General features: G+C 39.5%; 3 protein-coding genes across 4 annotated transcripts; all 3 read right to left on the bottom strand.

Annotated features, from left to right (window-relative positions):
- Nucleotides 1-442: 442 nt before the first annotated feature.
- On the bottom strand, nt 443-3,531 carry pqbp1 (polyglutamine binding protein 1). Its single transcript, XM_039671636.2, has 7 exons — nt 3,379-3,531; nt 3,134-3,200; nt 2,922-3,033; nt 2,541-2,641; nt 1,810-2,037; nt 1,642-1,720; nt 443-803 (listed from the first exon to the last, which is right to left on the bottom strand). Exons 2-7 carry the CDS (start codon nt 3,198-3,200, stop codon nt 629-631), a joined length of 762 nt encoding a protein of 253 aa, XP_039527570.1. The 5' UTR covers nt 3,379-3,531; the 3' UTR covers nt 443-628.
- Nucleotides 3,532-4,777: 1,246 nt separating this feature from the next.
- Nucleotides 4,778-17,601, bottom strand: pold2 (polymerase (DNA directed), delta 2, regulatory subunit). 2 transcript variants are annotated; one of them, XM_039671737.2, is made up of 11 exons: nt 17,447-17,601; nt 17,110-17,325; nt 16,902-17,023; nt 15,715-15,838; nt 15,520-15,634; nt 10,129-10,327; nt 9,953-10,033; nt 6,646-6,803; nt 6,445-6,572; nt 6,212-6,313; nt 4,778-5,023 (listed from the first exon to the last, which is right to left on the bottom strand). In XM_039671737.2, the coding sequence occupies exons 2-11, from the start codon at nt 17,321-17,323 to the stop codon at nt 4,863-4,865; spliced, it is 1,404 nt and encodes a 467-aa protein (XP_039527671.1). In that variant the 5' UTR covers nt 17,324-17,325; nt 17,447-17,601; the 3' UTR covers nt 4,778-4,862. The 2 variants fall into 2 exon arrangements, with proteins under 2 accessions (XP_039527671.1, XP_039527672.1); XM_039671738.2 differs by having other exon boundaries at nt 17,110-17,365.
- Nucleotides 17,602-17,839: 238 nt separating this feature from the next.
- sf3a1 (splicing factor 3a, subunit 1) lies at nt 17,840-25,930 on the bottom strand. The gene is made up of 16 exons (XM_039671735.2): nt 25,874-25,930; nt 25,662-25,751; nt 24,905-25,014; nt 24,613-24,811; nt 24,225-24,482; nt 24,045-24,119; nt 22,180-22,330; nt 21,759-21,955; nt 21,534-21,651; nt 21,137-21,444; nt 20,219-20,455; nt 19,898-20,105; nt 18,810-18,970; nt 18,593-18,694; nt 18,436-18,507; nt 17,840-18,319 (listed from the first exon to the last, which is right to left on the bottom strand). The coding sequence occupies exons 2-16, from the start codon at nt 25,707-25,709 to the stop codon at nt 18,218-18,220; spliced, it is 2,346 nt and encodes a 781-aa protein (XP_039527669.2). The 5' UTR covers nt 25,710-25,751; nt 25,874-25,930; the 3' UTR covers nt 17,840-18,217.
- Nucleotides 25,931-26,012: the final 82 nt, after the last annotated feature.

Here is a 26,012-nt window from a genome sequence, read left to right on the forward strand (position 1 = left end):
AAACACCAGCGATTCAAACCAGTTTGGTTCACTGCAAATACTCAGCAATGTTGCTGCTTATGAATTTGCACATGGTTTGTCTTCAAGTAAATTAAAAACACCACATTGACATTTAAACAACACTAAAAGCTTCATTTTCACCACTGGGGGCTTTAAATCAAGATACATAAAAAAATAAGTAAAATAGCTTAATATGTTAAGTGTTCTTGTTTTCAGATTTTTTTTTTTTAAATCATCTATTCAAAATAAAACTTAATTCAAGGGAAAACAAGATTATTTTTCTTACATCACTGACATATTTTGTGTTTTCTTGCTTTAAGCATGAACTCAATTACGTTTCCCCTCTCCAATTCAAGACTTTATAACTTATTCAAGACTATATACCTTATTTAATCTCTTTTAATGTGTAAATCATTTCAAATGAGCACTAAACCACCTGACGCACCTTCAAACAAAATGTTTATTTTGCAGGGAATGGCATCACTATGTTATGTAAAATGACAATTGTTTATAAAATGCATAACATACAACACATGGTATATTTACAAATGAATCTGTCCTAAATGTAAGAAAAGAAATTACAAAAGCCTTCTAACAGTCATAAAGGCTTTAAAGACCGTGTTCCTGCTCAGTCATCATCAGAATCATCGTCCTCCTCCAGGCGTCTCGTGTTCTCAGCGTTGGCTCTCAGGACGGCTCCAGGACTGGGGTACGGTCTCTGCTGGAACAGGGGTCCTGCCGCCGTGGTGTCCGCTCCTGTCTTCGCCTCATTGCGTTTGGGGAGACCGGTGGACCATAAGCCCCTAAAAGCGACAGCACAGTATATCGATCAGGAACATGTTCTTTATTACAGAAACAACCTATTTGTAGATCTCATATTAACAAATTTTAACTGCATTGTTAATGCACTAAACATTTCAGTAAATTTAGTAGGTATTCAATGTACATTCATAAAAATTTGAAGGAATTTGAATGAACTTCATTTCCAGAGTTACTCTAAGTCAACTTCATGAGCATTTCCATTTCATAAAAACTACCATCAAATACACACAGAAACCTAAATGTCTTCTGGACAATTTAAAATAAAACATGAAGAAATAGTGACAGAAATACTAGTGTAGAGTAAAATGTACTTCTCAAAAGTAATAACAATAATATTACATTAATACAACATTATTTTTTGAGGAATATCACATAATTTTTCTTCAATATTTGCATTATACCATTAAATCTTAGTTCTCCAACACGCAAAATCCAAAAATGAAAGCAATTGTTCAAATTTACAATTTAAACAATAAGGTAAGTTGTTAAAGTGTTATGCATCAGTTTGATTACCACCATTTGTGGTAATATATTTGATTACATTTTTCTAGATTCCTTGTTTTATGATTTAATACTAACAATGACTTTCTAAAAAATGAATGAAAAAATAGTTTTTTTACGGATTCAATGGACTGACTCAACATCCTTTTTGATTCAACCATTAAAACGAAGTCCAGAAAATTTAAATGGACCACAAAGCATTTGGGAGAAAATAAAACATGAAACTAAACAGAAAACTTCAGGCCACAGAGTTAGTAAGAGGAATTATCCCATTTCAAACACAGCCATAGTGTTCATTTTAAACCAGCTGCTCATTACCTTGGAGCATCCGAATAGGCGCTGGGATCCATGGGATCCATTTCCTCCTGCTGCTGTTTCCGCCCTCCTCCCAGTCCTCCTAAAAAGTTTACATTTATTCAAGCTTACTGTAGAAATACTTTTAATTATGGATTAAATATCTAATAAGGCAGATTATGCATAAATTACCTCTCTTTGATTTGTTGTACGGTGCACTGTCGTCTCTCCGCATCCTTCTATCACGGTCCCGGTCTCTGTCCCGGTCTCGATCTCTATCCCTATCTCGGTCTCTATCTCTGTCCCGTCCGTCCTCCCTTTCTCTGTCCCGCTCCCGCTCTCGCTCCCTTTCTCGCTCTCGTTCCCTTTCTCTCTCTGCCTTCTCATAGTGGATGTCCACTTTATCATGTCCAGTATCGCCTAGGAAGTAAAACGCAAACATTTTCAGCATGTCTCAATCACAAAAGCATTGTGTACTTATGCGTGTCCATCCCTGCATCCCAATGTCCATAATATCCATCCTAAATAGTAAGTGAGATTAGATTAAGTGTGTCCTAAAACATAGTATGTCAAAATTTGCAAAGTAAGTGTGGATGTATGCACACTCTTAAGGCGTTTGTTGCCCACACAACCCATTACACTTTGAAGAAGGATTCGGTTCAGCTACAAACACGAGTAAAAAGTGTTAAAAAAACTACAAAACATGATGGATATATGATGGATTTTAACTGTGACAAGATGATTGACAGACAAATTTACAGTGTCAGGATGCGACAGAGAGCAACCATTAAAGACACAAATGTATGACGTGATAGTATGTCCCAAATCGTATCTACCCATTTGCTTTTTTCTTCACAAAAGGAGTACATACTTTTAGGGCGTAGTGTATAAATAGGTGAATTGGGACGCAGAATGTGTCTTACCTTTCTGTTTCTTAACTCCCTTGGTGATGACAGCAGAAGGGTCATTAGGAGACAGCCAGGACACTAAATCTGTCTCCACATTCCAGTAGTATGGAAGACCGCTAAAGACAAGAAAAGTGGATGATAATTGTGTATATGCAATGGTTAAAAAAGTTTAAATCTGTAATTTTGGACATGTATTACCATGCTATTCTTGTATGTAACTTCAAGAATCATGAATATGGTAACTGTTCATTAGCAAAGTAAAAGATGATATTTCCATCTCTCTGATAATCTGTGTTGCGCAGTAGAGTCATAGTATTCTTGTAGTTACGTTAAAAAAATAATGTCTTGAATTCTTACCGCTGACCAGAGAAAAAGCAAAGCTTGTGAAATGCTTACCAAGAGGGGTCAAAAACTTTGTACCAATTCGTTGGCAAATTTTCAAGCCTTGTAGCCTCATAATCGACGTTGTTATCATCATAGTCTTCAGCGATGATCTCCTCTTCGGCCTCTGATGATGATGATGAGAAACAATAAATGAGTCCATGAACTCATCATTCAGTATGTTATATAGATTACCCAGCAAGATAAATATGCATGATGTATCTTACCTTGGTCAGAATGTTTCACAATCCCTCTTTTAGCGAGGCGTGCAAGTAAAGCTGGAGGCAGAGGCATCTAAAGACAGCAAATCATTTCAGTGATCACTGTTGACGAGCCACGAGTAACGTTAAACTGCAACTATCTAACGTTAAATATAGGATGACACAGAGGCTGTTTTTGTAGCCAAATAATGGACAGAACACTGGGCATGCAATTTAAACAAGAACTACATGATGGTGAGTGCATAATTTACCTTTATGATGTCCAAAATGTTAGTTATGTAGTATACGTTTCATTGAAAGGAGCCAAACAAGCGACGCGGACGCGGAACAATGACGTGACAAAAACGTAACGTGACGTCATCTAAAGGAAGCCAGAGCCCGTCTAAACGGAGAGCCTTTTAGCCCATTGTGTATCATTTTGGTTGCAGTTCCATTAGAATTCCACGGGAGGTGATCGCGGGCGAGTGCAGAATGAATGGGAGTCTATGGGGCTAAACGGCTAAATGTGTCTCTTTCACCTGCTTGTGGTTAAATCAACATAGATTTTATTGTTGATTCCGCAAGTTCAATATAGATTATAAGCCAAAAGTCGAATGAACGAGTACTTATGTCCTTTTGATTTCTTACAGGTTAGGCTGTTGTTGGCCGGAACACGCTAGCATTCTGCTATTGTATGACGTCATCACATTTTTGAACGGATTTTTAGAACAGATAAGTAAACTTAAAAATGCATTTTTCAGCTGAGTGTATTTTCTTACCCCTACCTTTTGAATGCCACTTTCAAATTGACAAAAAAAATACATCCTGAGAAAAGTGGATTTCTGGGGGTAAAACCAAAGATATCATGTCTATGGGTAAAACCCCATCGACTCCCATTCATTCTGCACTCGACCGCGAGCGCACCCGCATGGACAGAGACTCGTTACTGCAGCCAGTCCAGAACCCGGAAGTAACCAGCTAGTGCCAATTCTCTTCAATTAGACAATTCTTTGAGGAAGAAATCCGCGTTAGCAGCCTAATGAGTAAAATGTCTATTTTTCCGGCGTCCCCCAGCTCCTCGTTTAAGCAAAAGGTACGCTAAAACAACGTATTACATCGACGTTAAACCACGTTAACCGTGTTAACCATAACCTTTTAAATACTCGACCTAGTTCCATTGCTTAGCAACGGGAAGAAACTCCTGTAACTTCAGTGCCCATACTAACCCGTATCACGACAAGACGTGAAATAATCACGTTGGTCCACTTTGGAAAACGTGTAGATGTCACGGTTTAGTTTAACCCTTTCATGCATAGTGGTCACTACAGTGGACAGCTATTTAAAAAGCATTTTCTTGAATTTGCAAGGGTTTTGATGGGAAAGTTGCACATCAATCTCTTCAGTGGACCCTGGTGCATCATCCTATGCATTGCAACAAAGTTATAAGCCATTGAGTTTTGATTTTTTCCCCCTCAAAACCAAAGATGGCCAATGGCCAGTCAGACATGCCAAGGTGCTCCGGAATATCCACCGTATTGTAACAGTATGTATGGTGCATAAATGTAACAAAAGGGTAGAATAAAGGTGATTTTAAATACAAGAGGCAATAACCTAAGAAACATTACGCCCATACTACGAGTACACTAGACCCAAAGAGGAAAAAGAGAACGGTTTCATACAAAAGAGGGAGCTTTATTAACAAATAACAAAACACAGAAACAAGTGAACAAATTGCCATATGTTGATAAGCGAGTGTTTAATGGCTGATATTCATCTCACTGTCCTCATCATCCTCTGTGGAAAAAGAGGAGAAGCAGACCGGCTCACACTCTAAAGTGCGCAGGTTCACAAGACAGGCTGTCTGTGTGCTGCTGAACTCTGGGATTGCTAACAGGAGAACATCTTGTCCTTCAGGTCCTGAGAGAGACGAAAACATATTGATAAAGCATGGCCACACTGTTATGCTACGTTCACACCGGACGCGAATAGGGCGTCAGGCGCGAATGATTTCAATGTTAAGTCAATGCAAAGACGCTTTACGCGCGTGAAAAATTCCTGTGGCGCGAATGAGCCATGGAGCGCGGCGCGGAAGACGCGAATACGCCTCATTCGGGCGTCAAGTTCGCGCGAATGGCACGAATTGAGCGTCTGGCGCGTTAAGCGCGAATGTGCCATTTGTGCATTCACGCGTTTGACGCGAATTCGCGTCTGCCGCCCGAGTTGAAAAATCTGAACTTTGGCGTAAATTCGCGCCGCGTTAACCAATCAGGAGCCTAGCTTCTTGCTCACGTGGTGAAGTGTCTGGATGCTTCAATAAATTATTTTGTTAATATATATGACTAGTGGGATTATGCACAACAAAGCTAATGTTTTATCACTTAAATCATTATTTCTATATACGAGACATGTTCATTTTGTATTGAATGTTATTCATTCTATAGCTAGATTATATAAAATAGTATTATGTTGTAAAGACAATCAACATATGTGCATAAATTCGTGTCTGGACGTGAGAGAGAGAAAAAAAAAAAATCACAGGACAGGTTAATAACTTTTGAAGGCTGGCTCTATTTATCATCAAAACAAAAATTAATGACAGCTAGATTAGGTGGATGAGGGCGAGGGTGATCCTCGCTCCGATGCGGGACAACATGTCATCAAACTGGGCGTGTGACAGGCGGAAGTACCGCTGACAGCGGCCGTCATCCAGCGCAGCTCCTGGAGCGAGCAAATGGTGAAACTCGCCAAACGGTTCGGCTCCGAAGGGTCCGGTGGACACAAATATACGGCGACGATGATCCCCACGCCGCTGTTCTGCTCTCCAGAGTAAATACAGAGCGGTAACTCTCTTGATGAATGCTCGGTCGACATAAAAACAATGGCCGCCAACGGATTTCGATTCTGACGCGCGTCACGCGCGTAAATTTCGCTTCAAACTTTTGTTTTTACGCGCGCCAGTTTTGCTCTTGACACGCGAAATAACACAAAGTGGTCAAGCGTCAAACTAGACGCGTCAGGCGCGAATTTGACGCGCGATTCGCGTCCGGTGTGAACGTAGCATTACATAGTGTTGTTTTTAATATTATTAAATAGTCTTCTATTCACCTGTGAGTCGTTTACATTGGTAGCTTGGTGCATTCCCGCAAAAGTACACGTGGGGGCATTCTTCCAATATAAAGGGATCTTTCTGGTAGAATGGGTAACAACCTAAAGGGTCAATAGAACAGAGTAATCTAGCATTAATCATGATGCAATATACAAAATATATGTAATATAACATATATATATATATATATATATATATATATAAATAGTCAGAGAAACGAGTGTGTCCAGACCCAGTGTGTCCGGTGCGGTGGGAGCCAGGTGACGGAGTCTCAGTGTGCTCTCTAATATTTCCAGATGATCGTCCACACTGCTGTACTTCACAATATCACTGACATTCTGTCCTGCTGTGCCCAAGAACCTGAAACCACAAAACGGTCACTGTCATGTACACTTTCCACAAACACAGAATACAAATAAAGGCAGTTACTCACTGGACACCATCTACGACGGCCTGGTATGGGTTGCTGACCAGCTGCAGTGTGGGGAAGGGCACAGACAGCGGGAACATGCAGCGGTGCAGGGGCTGCTGGGGGAGGGTGTAGTTTGTTGGGTCATACTGTCCAGGCATGACATCTACAGGTACAGAGGCCTGTAGAGGACAAACCATATATTAAAGGCACTTGGAACAAATGAAAAGCCTCATTCATTATGGAATGCCAAAGCTGACTTAATTAAAAATAAATAAATACATAAATAAATGTACGAAGAAATGTAAAAAAAAGCAAAAATACATAAATAAATATACAAAGAAATGTAAAAAAGTACAAATAAATGAGTATTTCACACACACATATATTTACTTGTTTCTACATTTTATTCATTTATTTACTTCCACTTTTATTTGTTTCCACATTCATTTATGTATTTATGTTTTTATGTCTACATTTATTTATTTTCATGTTTATTTATTTCCACATTTATTTATTCCAACATTTCTTCCTCCGTATGCTATTGAGGGGGGCGTGTTTTAACTCAGACATCAGCAATCGAGCTCAGAGTGGCAGTGTTTTATCTAAGAGCAGAATCTATGAAATATCAAGCTATCAGCCCTATCCACCGCGTTTACATTGTTATTAATAGTGGATACTTTCACATGCTTTCATGTCCAAGTATCTGCTATCAGACCCGTTGAAGTGCAGTTTCTGTTCATGTGTGCTATGTGTGTTAACCCTATATAGTGTAACCTACATAGGCTACAGTTAGGGTTATACACATGACTTAAAATGTGATATTGCCTGCACAGCTCTTGCGTTTCGTTTGGTCACACACCACAAGGTGTCACTGAGGCCTCAAAGCTTCAGCACTGCCACTCTGAGCTCGATTGCTGATGTCTGAGTTAAAACACGCCCCCCTCATTAGCATACGGAGGAAGAAATGTTGGAATAAATAAATGTGGAAATAATTAAATGTAGAAATAAATAAATGTCAAAATAAATAAATGTAGACATAAAAACATAAATACATAAATGAATGTGGAAATAAATAAATACATATATGTGTGAAAAACGCAATTATACATAAATATGGAAATAAAGGTATAAATACTCATTTATTTGTACTTTTTTACATTTCTTTGTATATTTATTTATGTATTTATGTATTTTTGCTTGTTTACATTTCTTTGTATATTTATTTATGTATTCATTTATTTTTAATTAAAGGTATAGCGGAGGATTTTCTTTTTGCGGGTGGGTAGCCTATATTATTGGTCCACCTAAGTGTCAATCATTCTGGTGATATGTTTACGTAAGGCCGTCGTACATGCTCGTCCCTATGTAGTTTTCACTTTCAGGTGTATTATGTGTGATGAGTTACGATTTCAGCCATTCCTTTGAAAATGGCTGAGGGTCGAAAGAGAAAAAATGTATACGAAGTGTATGATAAGAAGAGAAAGGCCGCAGAATATAGAAACAAGACCAGAGAGATTTTGGGTGAATATTTCACACGCTGGCGTGCGCTAAAAGCACAGGTTGGGTTTCCCACTGATGCTGCAGTCGTGAAGATTCTACTAGACAGGTAAAGTTTGTCGCGCTATTTGGAGAAATCCATTTAAAATCACTGCTAGTAAAAGTTAATGTAAGCTATGATTAGCGATGCTAGCCCTGGCACGAGTCATGCACCGCATAGACACTGTAAACATCTCAATTTGTCTAAAGGAGCCTTTTGACCAAATGGTAAATGGTATCACGCTGAAATATTCTAAAACCTTGTGTGTTCATTTTCGACAATTCCAATGTGTTAACCATAGTATTTATTACAAAAATGCAACAAGCTACTTCTCCATTGCATATCATGTCTTGAGTCCTCCTCGGTCACTCAATCGATCAGTATAATAAGTAAATAAAACACGGAAGGGCATTTTGACATTTTGTCTTTTTTATGAATTTTTTTTTGTTAGTTTATAATTTGCAACATAATTGTGCAAGGCGTAATAGGCGTTCCCTCTCGGGAGCAAATGTGCATGTGCATTTAAAAAAAAAAATTGGAGAGGGCGGGAACTAAAATTCCCTTTTCTAAAATTCGGAAAGATCCTCCGCTATACCTTTAAGTCAGCTTTGGCATTCCATAATTCATTACCAATTTAACAGTATGACAGCCAGTCTAATCCCACCATGTGATCAGAGAACAACTAAGAGCTACGGGACCTTGTCCTATAAACTTGATATATGGAATAAATGTAGGGCCCTATAAAATTCGTTGTATTTTTTCCCAAATTCCATTTTATTTTTTCCCAAATTCCGTTTTTTCCGTTTTAATTTTTGCAAATTCCGTTTTTTCCCGTTTTAATTTTTGGGAATTCATTTTTTTTTTACCCTTTACTGTTATTTTAGTTGTAAAAAGAGTTTTTAATGTTAATGATTAAAATGTACACAAATAAAATAGGCATTTACTCTTAAAATGACAAATTCTGCATGATGCAACATAACACTGCACTCTAAGTACTTCAAGTAACAACAAAATATGGTTATGAGCTTTAAACGATCCTGTAAAATAAATTATACTAGTTTATATAAGTTAAAATAAATGTCACACTCTAGCTGCGTCGTAATGTGCATACTATCCATCCTAAATAGTATGTGACATTAATAACTGTCAATACTATTTCGGGCATAGTGTGCACATTGGGACGCAGCTTTGCGATTGTCTCTCACGCGCACTGTCGAGCGCTCTCTCGGACACACTCGGTCTCTCTCGGACACACTCGGTCTCTCTCGCTCGCACTGTCGAGCGCTCTCTCGGACACACTCGGTCTCTCTCGCGCGCACTGTCGAGCGTGCGGTCTCGTCTCTCTCGCACGCTCTCGACTCGGGCACACACACTCGGTCCGGCACCTCATAGACAGACGTGCACGGAGGGGACATTGTGTGTGTGTGTGTGCGACGAGTTTCTTAACTTTTTCGCCGACGAAAGCAGAGCCGTGGAGAGCCGCTTCGCCATGCTTTCAGTGGAAACGCGGCTATTGTTTTGATGCCGTCATGAGCTGAAATGACGGAAGGGGTTGTGTCGCCCAGATTTGCTTCCCCGTCTCTCTGCATTTTCCCCAGACATACGTTCTTCTCCCACACAAAAACCGAATTTCATTCCAAATATGTAAAATTCCGTGTTAACACTAGATTCCGCGTTAATTGGCCAATTCCGCGATTGTGGAAATTATAGGGCCCTATAAATGAGGGAGAATATATGTCGACTGGTCCTAAATCAGGCCCTTAGTCATTTTGGTCCTTCACAAACACTCACCACTAACTGAACTAGAAGCTCATCCAGCAGTCTGATAGCCTCCACACTCCCAGCCTGAGTCTTCTTAGTCAGATACTTTGCCTTCAAATAGAAAACAGTTTCATTGAAAAGACGTATTCACTAAATGTAATTGAATTCAATTAGCACTGCTTGGACCCTAAGTCCAATTTGCACACCTTAGTTGTTGAGTCTTTGTCCTGAGTGCTTTGACTCAACAGGTTTCCAGCTAATATGACTCTCGAGATGGAAGCCACTCCGCTCTGCTCCCCCTGGTCTCCGAGCTGACCGGTTACCATATCAACCAAAAGCTGCAATCCCATCATGCTGTCTGCTTTGCTGCCGTTCAATCCCAGGCCAGAGGCAAGAAGAACAAACCTAAAATGAAATTGCAAAGGTCATGTGTGTACCACTTTAACAGTAGGAATGCAATATAACCAATATCTAAGATTTTTTATTTATTTATATATCGAGTTTGTACGATATTTTGAAATATTTTAGAAATGATATAGGATGAGGCAATACAGTTTATATCGATATACAGTAGTTTGATATTACGAGCGCGTCTGAACGACGCAGAACGAGCTGCAGCAGTGAAGTGCATAATTCATTTTCTCCCAACCATGAGACATGCTTACGGAGGCGTATTGCATTCACTTGAAGAAAAAAAAAAATCTACTCTGTTTTTCTGAATTAATGAGTTCATTTTTCATGAGAAAAAAAAATTTGCTCTGTTTTTCTGAATTAATGAGTTAATTTTTCATTAGAAAATTTTTTTCTCTGTTTTTCTGAATTAATGCGTTAATTTTTTGTGAGAAAAAAAATGTTTGCTCTGTTTTTCTGAATTAACTCGTTAATTCAGAAAAACAGAGCAAAAAAAAAAAAAAATTCCATGAAAAATTAACTTGTTAATTCAGAAAATAAGAGCAAAAAAAAATCCATGAAAAATTAACTCATTAATTCAGAAAAACAGAGCAAAATATTTTTTTACTCATGAAAAATTAACTCATTAATTCAGAAAAACAGAGAAAAAAAATTTTCAATGAAAAATTAACTCGTTAATTCAGAAAAACAGAGCAAAAACTTTTTTTCTCATGAAAAATTAACTCGTTAATTCAGAAAAAAGAGTCGAATTTTTTTTTCTTTAAAGGAACACTCCGACTTTTTGGGACTTTAGCCTATTCACCTTACCCCCCAGAGTTAGATAAGTCCATACATACCTTTTTCATCTCCGTGCGTGCTAGAAGTCTGTTTGACGCAGCCACCGCTAGCCTAGCTTAGCACAAAGACTGGATGTGAATGGTTGCAGCTTTCATACTAATCCAAATGAGTGACAAAATAACGCAAACGTTTTCCTATTTACATGTTGTGGTTTGTTTAGTCACAGAGTGTGCAAATATCAAGGCCATATGAGACACAGACATCTTTTAACCGTATAAATACTATATTTTCTGAAGGCGAAGCACTGCTACTTGGGCAGAGTGAACCATCACCTGAGACGCACCGTGACGAGGAGCAGAGAGTTCGCTCAGTGTTGGAGTAAAGAGTCAGCAATTACTAACGTTAGATAGAAAAGCATAGTTTATCATGGGTGTTTGCTTTATTGTATGAGCTGTGACAATAAACAGGGGAGACCAGGTTATACAGTACCATGTTTCATTGATTTCCAACCAAAAACGCACCCAGATTTATAAATATCACATGAATAAATAATTATTATTACAGGAATCAATATATTTTAAATGCAATTTATTAGCTGAACCAAATGTATTCAACAGTATATAATATACAGTATAATTGCATTACTATAGGATAGAATACAGGGAAAGTAATAGCACAAATTGTTTTTGCACAATGAACTCACAGCCTATCGTACCCTTTTGCACGCTCAAGTTCGTAATTTCCATGGTTATTTCAAATTTAGGCTACTAGGCGCGCCGCGTTCAACGCGGTGAACGCGCTCGTTTTTTTTCCAAGCGCGTCCGCGCCGCATCAAGATAAAAACATATTCATACCCTAATCATATAATAGTGTCACTAACGTTACATTAGATCTGGCTAAAGGCACTGTTACAGTAGGTCATCTAAAAACATAACGGAACACTTACCTCAGCCGCAGGTGATCCACTTGTCCTGCCTGTATCGATGGGATGGCCGTATCCTTCAGCACATTATGGTCCGTGTGGCAAATTCCATTTTTCAAAATAGTCGTCCATTGAAATGTACCGAGCAAACATAATGTCCCTTGATAATCTTAGGTGTGTTTGGATAAATATCCAGAGTAAGTTAGCCATTTCTTCATCCAGTCAGCGTTTTTAGTTGGAATTCTGTGAAACATGGTATTACCTCCCCTGTTTACAGTCGCAGCTATTTACAATAGAGCGAAAACCCATGACTGTAAACTACGCTTTTTCTATTTATAAATTGCTGACTCTGTTACCCAAACTCTAAGCGAACTCTCCGCTCCTCACCACGGCGTGTGTCCGGTGATGCGGTTATCACTCCGAAAAGTAGCAGTGCTTCGCCTTCAGAGAATAGTTCCCAGGTTTTATACGGTTAAAAGATGTCTGTGTCTCATATGGCCTTGATATTTGCACACTCTGTGACTATACAAACCACAACATGTAAATAGGAAAACGTTTGCGTTATTTTGCCACTCATTTGGATCAGTATGAAAGCTGCAACCATTCACATCCAGTCTTTGTGCTAAGCTAGGCTAGCGGTGGGTGCGTCAAACAGACTTCTAGCACGCACGGAGATGAAAATGGTATGTATGGACTTATCTAACTCTGGGGGGTAAGGTGAATAGGCTAAAGTCCCAAAAAGTCGGAGTGTTCCTTTAAGTGAATGCAATACGCCTCCGTACATGCTTAATATTAAGGGCTTCAAAATAACATGTAAGATATAGTTAATGCGTATAGTTTAATCTGGCTTGTTGCTCTAATAGAAACTTGCTATGCTATATATTTTACAGGTATATTCTCCATCTATAATTATTAGAAATGTTGCAATTCTTCTTATTTTTTCCCTTTTTTAACCTCGTAATTTTAGATCAAAGTGTAATTACTGGACCGTCCTGTGAGACATCAGACTTCTCGCTGGTGAAGTAAGCAGGGCATTCTCGAATCAACAATCGATGGATAAAACTAAGTCCACGTCCTACACGTTTTCTTTTTCGAAGATCGTTCGATACTTCCATTTGTTAGTGACTTCAATACTCCTCATTTATCAGTTAAAGGTGGGGTAGGAAAATTCAGAGAGACTAGCAATAGCAAGTTAGCTTTGAAAACATAAGATCCCACCCTCCCTTCGGAGCATCTCCAAAGCCACAACTTCTCCAAAACACACACAGTGCCACAGCAGAGTCTCCAAAGCGTCACGAGAGACAGTGTTAAATAACCTCAAGTCTCAAAACACATAAGTTAACATTACAAAATTAATGCAGGTAAACAACTTAGAGCTCTAGTTGTACCACCTGACTCTACAGCAGATTCATTTCAGAGTTGATAAGAGTTTACATAGAAAAAACGCATTAATCCAATTAATACGTCCTGGTTTGCCATCTCTAAATTAAGATAGTTATGGAACGCAGTTGTTTTGCTTCAGGAGGAACAGTAAATATGGCTGCTGTTTGTTTGTGGCCCTCGGTGTCTTTGACTTTATGCATAAACTCATGTAACATGCTGATTCAGACCTAATGCAATGATTCAACGGACATTTTTTTTTGGTCCAGAGTAGGGATGGGGCCGATCCGATCCAGTATCGGTATCGGGACCGATACCAGCGTAATTCACGTATCGGATTTTTCCGATCCAACCTGCGGAGAAATCCGATATTTATGATCCATGTCTGCGCTTTAACGTTGGCTGCTGAAATGACTCCAAAAGGGATTCCCCGGGGCTGCTAGTCTGCTAGCTGGCTGCAAACTGTGGAATGGATATCCTGAACGGAGGTGCAGCTCAATCATAGACTGTAAAAAATAGGGCTCAATGAGACACACAGACGCCCGCTCAAGAAATCCATTCCGCAGTTTGCAGCCAGCTAGCAGGATAGCATTGAGCTACCAATATGTTCGCTGTGTGGAAATCCTATGGTGGAAATACTTCACACTGGAAACACCGCAGCAGAGCAAGACAGCAAAATGCAATATTTGCAAAGCCGTATAAATTAAACTATTTGTCTGTGATGCATGTTTGCAATTCGCAGTCCAGAAGAGAAAGAGAGAGAGATCTCTCACGCGGTGCCACAGCATGCACAACACGACAGCCCTGCTTAATGAGTGACGACAGAGAAAACATAGCCTGGTTACACTTTAGATCTGTGATATTAGTCTGATTTCCAAAGATTAAAGAAAAAAAAATTAAACAATAGCCGCATTCTGTGTAGCCAACTTCCTTCCCATCGCGGCGGTGCACTGTCATTTCTCCCTAAAACTCAAACTTTAAGACAGAATCAGCACGATCTGTGATTGTTGTAAAATGCAGTCTCTGCTGTTGCTAAATTGCGGGACGCTTTTAATAATAAAAAGAGCTATTAAAAGCACAAAATTTGCGCAAGAGGGCGGCGCCAGCTCCGAAACAGACAAGCAAATTATACTTTGGGCTTCATATGCGCGTCTAAACGATCAAATGTAGCCTGCACAAAAATGTCAAAACGACCGGCTTGGAGATTATCACTTAACTACGTTCATTTTAGACATAAACGGTTTATGGAAATAGTTGGGAGAAAATATGGTGCATCAGTAGACTATGAAATCCGCACTAGTTCTTAAAGGGGCAGCAGTATAAATGTGACGATTGCGACATTACTGAGAATAAAACAACCAAAGGCAAAGAGAAAATCACTCACAGCTCTTGAATGAATAACTTCAGCTTTAATAAGCATAAATATATCTATGAAAAACTTTGCAGTGCTATTTTACTTTTGATTACTTTATTATAATTCTTTTTAGACGATATACCTGAATAATGTTAGTAGACCTTCCTGAAATTAAAGCACTGTGTAGGCCTGTATAATGCGTATATCTTTGTTTAATTGTCTATCTATTGTTTAATATATCTATTATATATATATATATATATATATATATATATATATATATATATTGACATAGGCTACATACGTACATATCATCCTTGCTTGTAGAGAGGTGTTTTTTTCAGCATCATATAAAATCAACAATAATGATAAATAATGTTAAAGCAAACACAGGTCTGGTATCGGAAAAGTATCGGTATCGGCCGATATCCAAAGTCAGGTATCGGGATCGGATCGGAAGTGAAAAAATGTGGATCGGTGCATCCCTAGTCCAGAGACTTCCACAGAAGATATATATGTACTGTATATGTTTGTAATATTTAGACCACTTCTATTATTGATTGCTCTCAAGATGTGAAGAGAGTTTCTTCAACCACTATAACAAAAAGTGTTTATTAATTAAACATTGCCTACCCTACCTTTATTATTAGTCATAATAACATTTGAGTAATTATCAGTTTATCATATTTACACCATGACTAAACACAAATGTCCTGCTTTTGAGTCAGTCAGGTCAGGTGTGTGTTTCTGTACCTGTCTGAGCTGGGAGGCTGTCTGGGTTTCTGTGGAGGAAGATCAGCCATGCAGAAGTCTTCAACTGTGAATTTCCCATCATTTTTCTCAGCGCCCATGATGGCAATTACACTCCCTGGAAATACAATTTCATTAAAAAGCAGGAAAATTGAGAAGCATGAGATGGGTATGTTTATCTTTCTATAAGTCTCCCACCTGTTACAAACTTGGGTGCGTCAATGTTGCCCTCCAGTTTAATCCTCTGAAGTTCATCCTCCAAAATAAGCTCATCTGATTGGCTGATGTATTTGGAACGAGGCGGCTGGGGCAACAGATTGTGCTAAAGAGAGAAAAGACATGTTGAAGAGATAGTTCACCCAAAAATGAAAATTAGCCAATGATTGACTCACTCTGTGGTGTATATGACATTCTTCTTTCAGCTGAAAACAATCGGAGTTATATTAAAAATGTCCTGGCTCTTCCAAGCTTGATAATGCAATTGAAAGGGTATACTTTTTTGGAAGTCCATCAAAGCACATCCATCCATGATAAAAGCGCTCCATACGGCTCTGGGGGATTAATAAAGGCCTTCTGAAGTGAAGCGATGTGTTCATGTGAGAAAAATGTCCATATTAAAAACTTTACTGACTAAAATGAGTAGCTTCCGCCAGACACATTGATTTACGGCAAAAGATTAACACTTGAAGTTGGCGCACAACGTAATGACGAACGCGGTTGTCCAGCACTGATTGTGAACCGTGAGAGGCATCAAAGCTTACGCTACTCCTACATCACGTCATACATCGTCAAGTGTTACTCTTTTGGTGAGTAGAGTGTTACTCTTACTCACAAGTCGACTTATGTAGAGCCGTCTGCTGAAAGCTAGTTATTTTAGTTGATAATGGAAATTTTTCATATACTAACCACTGATCTACATAGAATTTCATTATATAGATCAGTGATACTAACGCATCACTTCGCTTCAGAAGGCCTTTATTATTAATCCCCCAGAGCAATTTTCAGCACTTTTATAATGGATGGATGCACTTTGATGGACTTACCAATTCACTCCCATTAGAATGTTTGGAAGAGCCAGGACATTTTTTTTAATATAACTCAGGTTGTATTCACCTGAAAGAATGTCATATACACCTAGGATTATGGGGTTTCATTTGTGCCGAAATTATGTCGACATGCTGTCTGTCTATGCTATGTGTCGTCTTCCGTGTTTATGTGTCTGTTCACTGTCTATGTGGACATGCTGTCTGTCTATGCTATGTGTCGTCTTCCATGTTTATGTGTCGTCCAAATGGAACCCCATAAACCATTGGCTAATTTCCATGTGTGTGAGAACTATGTTTAAAAGGGAAGACCAAAAAATGGTTGTATCATGCAAGTTTAACCTCCTCGCTGATCTCCTTCAGGATAGATGGCTGCAGCTCCATGTGTTTGAATATGGTGCCCACTATTATACACTGTTCACCCATCTGCAGGTCACACAGCTTCCTGATGGGCACGACACAACCTGCCACACGCACACACATTCACTCATGTTTAGAAGCGCTTCAGGGGAAACACGAGCCTGTCAATGAGTTCACGGATGTTTCTCACCCCACTTCTGCGTGGCTCTGTCCCTGAGGATGTTTCTCATCTGCATGAGTCTGGTGGCGTAGATGTGCGCGTACTGGCGGCTGAAGCTGCGCTCGCCGAGGCGGAACCGCTCCGAGCAGCCGTTGTATGAGGGCTGGTGACGGTCAAACACGAGCTCCTCGGAGCCTGGAGGACACAGCAACGTCTCCTTTGGCACGATCACGTCTGAGAACATGACTGGAGAAAGGTTGTGGACGCTAAATTAGCCACAGAGCAGCTGTATGTATAAGACAATGTATTCAAAATCGTCAGAGTTGTCATCCTGCTGTATGCTAACAGCACCGTAGCTTCACTTTACCTTATTCCTTGCGGTGTTGGTTTTCTACTGTATATTGTAAATCTAGTTTAATTCGATGATAAAGTAAATAAAAAAACAACAAAATCAGACAGATCTCGTCTGTGTTGATTTTTGGTATCTCCCGCTAAATACGTGACCTCTGACCTCTATGGAAATATGACGCGACCTCCGCTAAAATACGCTTTCATAATAAAAGCCACCGGAAATAAACAAGGATCTGCGTTTATTTAATGGCACTGTTGCGTTCTTTAGACGTATTATTTACATTTTACATATAGCATTTAATATTTCATGAATACTTAAGCCCATTTTTAACATTTTTGCCCACCAAAATTACTATAATTTAAAGTAACTACCAGCATTTGCAAGGGAAAACAAGAGAGTATGACCACATAACATTACTTATTGAAATGTATTAGGTATATTATCCTAAGGTACAGTTTATGCGTTTAATATGTATCCCACAAAATGTGATGTTTCAAATTTGCAGATATTTATTTCACACAATCACTTCAATGAAATGAAGTGCAACTAAAACAGTCTACAAGCGATTTGCTAGAAGACTAATGCCAATGTTAAATGTGCTGTTATTTAATCATTCATGCACTGAATGTTAAACACATTGGTACAACACCACAATACACAGATTACTTTGCATTACAGTTTTTCAACAGAGCACAGCACAAGTCCTGTGAAGTGTACAAATGTAGCAGGATTATAAGCACAATAATAAATGTGGAAGATTTGAACAGAACAGAAAACATGAGCGATCTACTTCTTCCTTCCTCCTCTCTCCTTAAGGGCCAGATGGATGACGGAGCCATTGTTCATGTTGTAATATGCCAGAGAGTTGGAATCTTTGATGAAAATACCCTGGAGAATCAAACACAATATGAGATCTTGGTTTTCAAAGTTAATACTTTTATATTAGCATTCACCATTTGTATAATTAATACATTTTAAGATTTAATTAAACCAAAATATTTTACCTCATATTGCAGCTTCTGCTTTCCAGCCGGCATACCAGTGGCTTCATGGATCTTAACCTTGATGACAGATACCTGAGGCACATAATGGCAATAAATTAGCTCAGATTTTTTCAGTGATTAAAAATATGTACAGACACTGGATAGGCAAAGTCTTTACCTGGTCTGTGAGAGGCAGGTTGAAGTTCAGCACTTGGCCACTCAGCTTCCATTCGGTCTTGTCCTGCATGTTGGGCACTTGCACTTTGACTGCAACAGGTCCCTAAGAGAGAGCAAAGATCAAATGAAAAAGATTAACAAATGTAATAATGTAATAGTTATAAAATATTCATTGATCCTACTAAGTGCACTCAGATTATGTTGCAGCAGTGTTGTACCTTGGTCCTGCGCAGGAACTCGTCTTCTGGAATCAGGTTGTCCTCGGTCTTCATTTTCTTGCTGGAAGGCTCGTCCTCGTGAGGAGGTGGAGGATGAGCAGGAGGCATGGGGGCGGAAACAGAGCTGGGAGGTTGAGGCACAGGGGGAGCGGGGACAAACCCTGAAAAACAAAAACAGTTTATTCACTAGAACAAAACTATTATTAATATACTTGGAAGGTACATTATGTAACTTTTTTTGTCCAAAAGTAATTTAAATAATGAGTCAATAGATCAATCCTTCTTCCAAAATGAGTTTCCAATCCTGCCAAAATAGGTACCCTGATTCACTATGGTCACTTAAGCCTATTATAAGGGTTTAATAGAGGCAAGTTTGCTGGCAAAATGGTAAGGCAACATTTGGCTTTTGGAAGATGGCAAAATATGGATTTTAAATGTTGTAAAAGCGATATGGAGATGGCATTATTATAACTCAACAGGCAAGTAAGGTACTTTTATTGAACAGATAAATTTAACAAATTTCCAAAGAATGATCTACTGTGAAGGGTCATTTCATTATGTTTTTTGTAGCGTTGTGCTGGTGTTCATTTCTTTAAAGGAAGTACCGTGTCTATTAAAGGGTAAAACTACAGTAACATCTATAGTTAATCAGCTTGAGATCCTCTCCATCTAAACTGGTTATATCTCTTAACTCTTGTAGTGAATGTTTTGAGCAGTAAAGTATAACATTATTCATCCGGATGCCGTCACAGAGCCGAAGCACAACCAAAACAACTTTCTTCCCCAAAATGCATGCATTTAGAGGGCAAAGTTACATAGTGTACTTTTAATATTATTTAATTATTTAATTTAATTATTATTATTTAATCCAATTAGTTGTTTTTTATTATTATTATTTCTATAATTTAATTAAAATAATTTACATACAACACTTAAACATAATACATAAAAAAGCTTAATAAAAGTATAATTACTGATGTGAATTTCTTGTCTTTAAATTGCATTTTAGAACAATGTACCAATAAGCTACATAGTTACAACAAGAAGTTACAATAGTTATTTCAGTAACAGTAATTTCAGAGACTCACCAGCAGGGACCACCATAGGCGGAGGTCTGGGTGCCATAATATGTGGTCCAGAGGGTGGCATGGGCACCACATTGATGCGTGGGGCGTGGAGCATGGGTGGCATGGGAGCCAGAACTTGTCCAGGGCCCAGACGCACCACGGGGGAAACTGGAGGTCTAGGTATAACAGGCACAGCAGGAAGCAAAGTGGTCCGTACTTGGGGCGCCATCTGGAATATAAACAAGAACCGTTGGTTACTCAGGATTAGCACTTTTATTTTTGTGTTCGACAATCACAGTGATCTTGGAAAACTCTTGAACGCAGAAACAGATAGAGACTCACGGGTCTGGTCATGGTGTTGATTGGTGGGGTGGGTTTGGGCATGCTGGAGGCTGATGATGGCATGGGCGGCTGAGGCATCTCATTGGGCTTGCTCGGGCCGATCTTCTCTTTGGTGTCGTCCTCCTGCACCAGACCTTTAGCTTTGTGGATGGCTTCGATCTGCTCCTGCAGGGTGATGTTAGCCTGAGCCGCCTGCTGGGTACGAGCCATACTGCCTGAGTGACCATCCCATGTGACCTACGGAAAAAGTGGAAGTGGTGTTAGTTGAACACTACTACCTTCTGGTATACTTGTGATTCTCTGCAGTCAAAACAGAAAGAAGACAATAATCATGACTTTTTTATGAAATGAAAGTACTGTTTCAGTAATATTTATTTTTTAATATTTTGAGGGGATTTCTGGGTAGTAGACAATATTCACTCGGTTTGATATGTGTTATTTTGATTATATATATATATATATATATATAATTTAAATATTTATTATATAATTTTGTGTTACTTTTCTTATTTGACTAGGGTAGACAGTTCTCTTAGGTCTAAAATAATAAAAAATCCTACTGAATTAAATGTGACCCATTTTAGTCAACCCAATATAAAAATAAAAACCTAGTTCTCAAAACCTAGTTGAGTCCGAGTTCGCGGTTTATTATGAATAACATCAATAACTTTCACAAACTTTAAGCAGTACAGCTTAACACTTTAGAAAATAGATTTTTGAAATTTGCAAATTGACACAAAATCAGTAGAAGAATCATGATTTATATATGATTCGCACACCTACCATTTAGTCCTTTCTGAACCCCAAAGGATACTTATAGCGTCCGCATTACAATTTACGGTGCACAGCACAAACAACAGTGCATGCACAAGGTGAATGTTGAGAAAGAAGTATTGTTGTATTGTGCAGTCTTCTTACCTTCTCCTCAGGCTTCTGTATCTCCTCCTCTCCGATCTTCTTACCGATGGCCGTTTCTTCCACACCAAAGATATCGGTACGTCTCTCGGCCAGCTGCTTCAGGCTGCTCTCGATGTCCAGGCCGGGAGCGTACACCTCCTCCTCGATCCGACGCTCTCTGATGTTGCGGTCGCGCTCCTCCAGCCAGCGGGGATCAAGCAGGCCGATGCGCATGTGCTCCTGCATCTTACTGGCTGGGATCTTCTCCCCCGTGATGGGGGAGATAAGGTACTCGTCAGAGGAGGCCATGGGAAGCAGGGACTTAGAGGCTGAAGAGAAGATGAGATGGAATGTGAGTGGATGCAAAAAAATATGGGCCATTTTAGAATGATAAAGTGAGTTTTATAAATGCGCTCACCCTTGGGGTCGTAGTCTTTGCGAATGATAACCTGGTCTGGGGTGGGGGGAAGAGGTGGTGGCATGGGGTTATCAGGGGGTAGAGGAGCTTTCATGCCATCATCCTCTTCATCAGAGCCCTATTGAGAGGAACAGCAGATGCTAATCAGTCAGAGTAATAGTTAACCCACTTCTACAAACTCCTCATCGATGGCATTATGTGAACATAACCCTGGTTGTCTCTCACCTCGTCCATGTCCTGCAGCTGCGTGTCCTGGTCCAGGTGAGCTGCGTGTCTGTCCTCCCTGCCCCCTCTCTCATCCTCTTCATCTTCACTCTCTACCTCCATCTCCACCTCCTCACTCTCTCCAAATTTCTCATAGCGCTCCTGGATCAGGATACGAGCGCCCAGCTCCTCAGGAGTAGTGGGAGGAGGGAAATTACCTGTAAAAAAGTATTAATAATGATGATGATAAAAAAATAACATGAATAATAATTAATTTAACATCAATCATGTAATTGTCTAATTAAACCACATCTGAGATTGAAGAAATGTCTTGCTATTACCAAAATCAAGAGTATTCTTCTGATACAATAGGATGATTGCGCAATCAAAAATAGTCAAATATCTAAAATCATGCTACTTGTTGTCAACTAAACATGCTCACCTTGCTCATTTGGTTGGAAGTCCACCGTCTCCACGACCACAAAGTCATGCCAGTCAATCTGAGCATAAGCCACTCTCTCCTTCTCTCGCTCCTCCTCTTCCTTCTTCCTCTCTCGTTCCTGGAATTTGGCCCACTCCACACGATATCTGACCTAAAATATTGGGGAAAGATGTGATGTCAGAGGTCAATCTGATCTGTCCTTCCCTTTTGAGATCTTACAAGTTTCAAAGCTCAGATTGACTCAACTTTATTGATACAGGACTAACTGAATTTCATGAACAACTACTTTGATGACATGTTATATTTCACAGCTTCAGTTCCACTCTCTGATTCACCATAAATTCCCTAATGTGGTTTTTAATCACCGGCATACACTCAGTTATCCATTTTCCACCAGAATGGTTCGTATTCTGGAGCCAGAATCTGTTCTCGGCCAGTCGAACTGGAGCCTTTCGTGAACAGTGCACGTTTCCACAGACTTGAGGAACAAGCGGTGACGTAACACTGCTACATGTAGTTTACCTTACTATAACCAGTCTTATAAATAAACGATGCACGTTCCAGTGTTTGTGCACAGTGGAGCACATCTGTTTTGTGGGAGTGTTTTTAGCAAAAAAGCAGCTCACAAACTCCTGGTACTCTCACCTGTCCTTTTTGGAGAGATATTGTACATGAAGTGTACATTGTACACGCATTTTTATATATTTAGATTAGGGCTGTCAGTTTAACGCGTTATTAACGGCGTTAACACAAACCCATTTTAACGGCGTTAATTTTTTTTATCGCGCGATTAACGGTCTTTTTGTCCTAGCAAACTTTGTAGTTTTTTCACATGCTTTTGCAACAGGACGCGGCATGCGTCCGATCCATTTTGGCGTCTCGCGCTCGTCATCCACTCAAAGCCAGCTCGCAAGCCCAAACGTGTGTTTGCGGCGTGCCTGTTGTTTTGTTTCCGGTCTAGATCCGCTTGCGCTTTGGTCGAAAAAGCAACAAAACGTCCTCGCGCGGCGCAAGCCATTGAAATGGATGGGTTTCAGAACGCAGCACGAGGACGTTTTGTGCACACACACTCGTTTCGGCTTGCGAGCCGTCCAAATAGTAACGTTACGTTTTGAGTGGATGACGAGCGCGAGACGCCGAAATGGATGCCCTAAGATTCTGAATGGAAAGTTTACTTTTAAAAAGTTGCCAAATTGTCCCATTGACAAGACCAAGTGATCTGTGTTTTGTCGTTGTGAACTGAGCGATCATCATCACAGCACGTCCAGTCTGAAACATCACTTGATGATGGTCAAGCAAACACACACACACACAGATGATGCGAATTCTCCACCCCCTCGTCAATATCAGGACCTCGTCAGTATTTCTTTCACCCTTTTATTGATAGACATTGTTACATTGTGTGAGAGATATTTTATATATGTTAGTGTGAAATTGAACACTATTCCAATGTTATTTTCAATAATAATAAAAAAAAAACAAGCCACTAAACAAGCCAATCCACATATTCCATATTTTTTTTTAATAATAATGTAAAAAAAAAATAATGTAACAAAAAGAAATCAAAAGACATTTAGAATAGATAAAAATGTGCGATTAATTGCGAGTTAACTATGACATTAATGCGATTAATCGCGATTAAATATTTTAATCGTTTGACAGCATTAATTTAGATATATCAATGAGACACCCATTTCTCACATCATTTCTCCACCCCCGCTCCCTGCCTCCATTCCAGACCAGAACGTTATTAGGGAGTTGAACCAAATCACATTTTCAGTGGAAATGCACGGAACAGTTTGAGAACGGTCACAAGTTGGAACCCGCACCAGAACCATGTGACCTGGAATGTCTGTAATAATTACCTGGTCCAAGACCTCACGAGAATTCTCTGCTTCCTTCTTCAGTTTCAGCAAAAGACCTTTTGGAGGGATTAAAACCTGCAAGAAGCCAATCAATTAAGTGAATTTAATGTCACACTTGAATAACTTTATGATTTCCCAAAAGCTCCTCAATCTTATTCGTCTTGAATATTGCTCCCATACCTTTGTGTACTGTTCCACCAGTTTTGTAAAGTAGTTGAACAAGCTGTGCTGTGGTCGCAGGAAGTCAAACTGGTAGTTCCTCTGCTCCTTCTGCATCAGCTGAGTGAGAAACTGACGGCCATTTCGGGCAACGAACTGTGCGGTCAGCTTCACCACGTCCAGGTCAAAGGCTGAGATGGAGGGAGGGTCGGCAATGAACTCAAACTCAGGTGGAGGCTCCTTGGGTACCACAGTCTCATGGATCACCTGCGCTTGAACCTAAAGGGCCACAAACGCATAAGCTCTTCAAAATATATTCAGCAATGAAAGACTTTCAAATCAGACCTCTTAGATTCTGACTTGACTGGTTTTATTTCAATTACTAGTAAGTCAATGACAGGATCCTGACCTTCTGAGGAAGCTGCTGTGATGCTTGCTGTTGCATGACTTTAGGCACCGCAGCAGACGGCTCCTGAGCTTTGCCCTCCTTGAACTCGTTGACCTTGTGGCGGTAGTAAGCATGGTAAGGGTCATTGGGGTTGAGGAAGTTGAATTTTGGGTTGTTGATCTCATTCTGTCGAATCCTGGCCTCGAACTCAGGTCCATTCCTTCAAAGAAATAAAAAGTGGTTAATTATTGATTAAACAAATGTACAATATTGAAACTTGATATGATGTCATATGACTTATATGATTTCAAACCTGGCCACGAAGCTGGCAGTCTTGTCAACAATGTTTCGGACTTCTGGAGGCGGATAGATGATTCCAACCATGGGCTTTGTGGCTGGAGTCTCTTCTTTCTGCTCTTCGGGCTGTTATTAAAACATTACACAACTTAACTGATCTGATCCTTCATTAACACTTTGGTTGCAAAGACTGAATCTGAAATCGCATAAGTAACGCAAGTAGTTGAAAAACAGTATGTGAAAAAATGTATGTCTGAATTCACAGTACTCATAAGAGAGTAGGCAGCAAAAGTACACGGATGACACACTACTTCTGGAGAGATTCTGAAGTGTGCATACAATGTACAGTTTACTATCCCGGCCACAGGAGAGGATTTGTGAATGGCACGCTTCAGGATCTCACTAAAGCCTTATCTTTTATGAGCACATACTGTTTTTCCATCATAGTAGTAACGTTACATATATTATATATATAGAATGTGTGTGTATATATATATATATATATATATATATATATATATATATATATATATATATGCATACATACATATCATACTGTACCTTTTAGCGGTGAAGTAATTATTCAAAATAGGTATCTACTAAAGAGAGTAGCTATGCTATTTTGCTATCTCGAAAGCAGCTATAATGCTCATGCGATACTATGTATGTTAACATATTTATATGTTTATAAAGACAACTATGTTAGTAAGTGAATATAAAGCAGATTAATGTACCCTTTACTGTATCTAACGAAATAAATCATAGGTTTATACCTTGTTATTTAGCTCCGGCTGCATGATCTGCACAGGCCCAGGCGGCATGACTGCGACACTATGGGCTCTTCTCTGGACGAATCAAGTACGCTGAGGAAAAATAAACAGTTACTGTCAGTCTACGGGTGATTTGTTTGAAAAAGTCAACGTATAGCCGTTAAAAACTTATTACATAGACCATTCTATGTACACTTTAATTTAACTTCACTAACCTCTGGTTGCGCCAAACGCCACACAACAGAAGACGACAAATGATAGACTACTTCCGGTACTAGCAAGGCCAATGGGCGTTGTGGGAAATGTAGTTCAACTGGAATAATTCCGACTACATGAGACCATGGAAACCTGGTG

The sequence above is a fragment of the Pimephales promelas genome, chromosome 14, assembly GCF_988280905.1.
Source record: "Pimephales promelas chromosome 14, fPimPro1.hap1.1, whole genome shotgun sequence".
Classification (NCBI taxonomy): Eukaryota; Metazoa; Chordata; class Actinopteri; order Cypriniformes; family Leuciscidae; genus Pimephales; species Pimephales promelas.

What these genes read in the sequence shown, in the direction of transcription:
- pqbp1 (XM_039671636.2), bottom strand. Translation starts at nt 3,200, where the DNA reads ATGCCTCTGCCTCCAGCTTTACTTGCACGCCTCGCTAAAAGAGGGATT. An exon ending in GGGAGTTAAGAAACAGAAAG is followed by an intron (nt 2,038 to 2,540) that starts GTAAGACACATT and finishes TTTACTTCCTAG; the next exon opens with GCGATACTGGACATGATAAA. An exon ending in GTACAACAAATCAAAGAGAG is followed by an intron (nt 1,721 to 1,809) that starts GTAATTTATGCA and finishes TAAACTTTTTAG; the next exon opens with GAGGACTGGGAGGAGGGCGG.
- pold2 (XM_039671737.2), bottom strand. Translation starts at nt 17,323, where the DNA reads ATGTTCTCAGACGTGATCGTGCCAAAGGAGACGTTGCTGTGTCCTCCA. An exon ending in CAGCCTCCCAGCTCAGACAG is followed by an intron (nt 10,328 to 15,519) that starts GTACAGAAACAC and finishes ATTTCATTTTAG; the next exon opens with GTTTGTTCTTCTTGCCTCTG. An exon ending in CCAATGTAAACGACTCACAG is followed by an intron (nt 5,024 to 6,211) that starts GTGAATAGAAGA and finishes CGTCTCTCTCAG; the next exon opens with GACCTGAAGGACAAGATGTT.
- sf3a1 (XM_039671735.2), bottom strand. Translation starts at nt 25,709, where the DNA reads ATGCCGCCTGGGCCTGTGCAGATCATGCAGCCGGAGCTAAATAACAAG. An exon ending in GCCTATGGTGGTCCCTGCTG is followed by an intron (nt 18,971 to 19,897) that starts GTGAGTCTCTGA and finishes TTTGTTTTTCAG; the next exon opens with GGTTTGTCCCCGCTCCCCCT. An exon ending in AGTTCCTGCGCAGGACCAAG is followed by an intron (nt 18,695 to 18,809) that starts GTACAACACTGC and finishes GCTCTCTCTTAG; the next exon opens with GGACCTGTTGCAGTCAAAGT.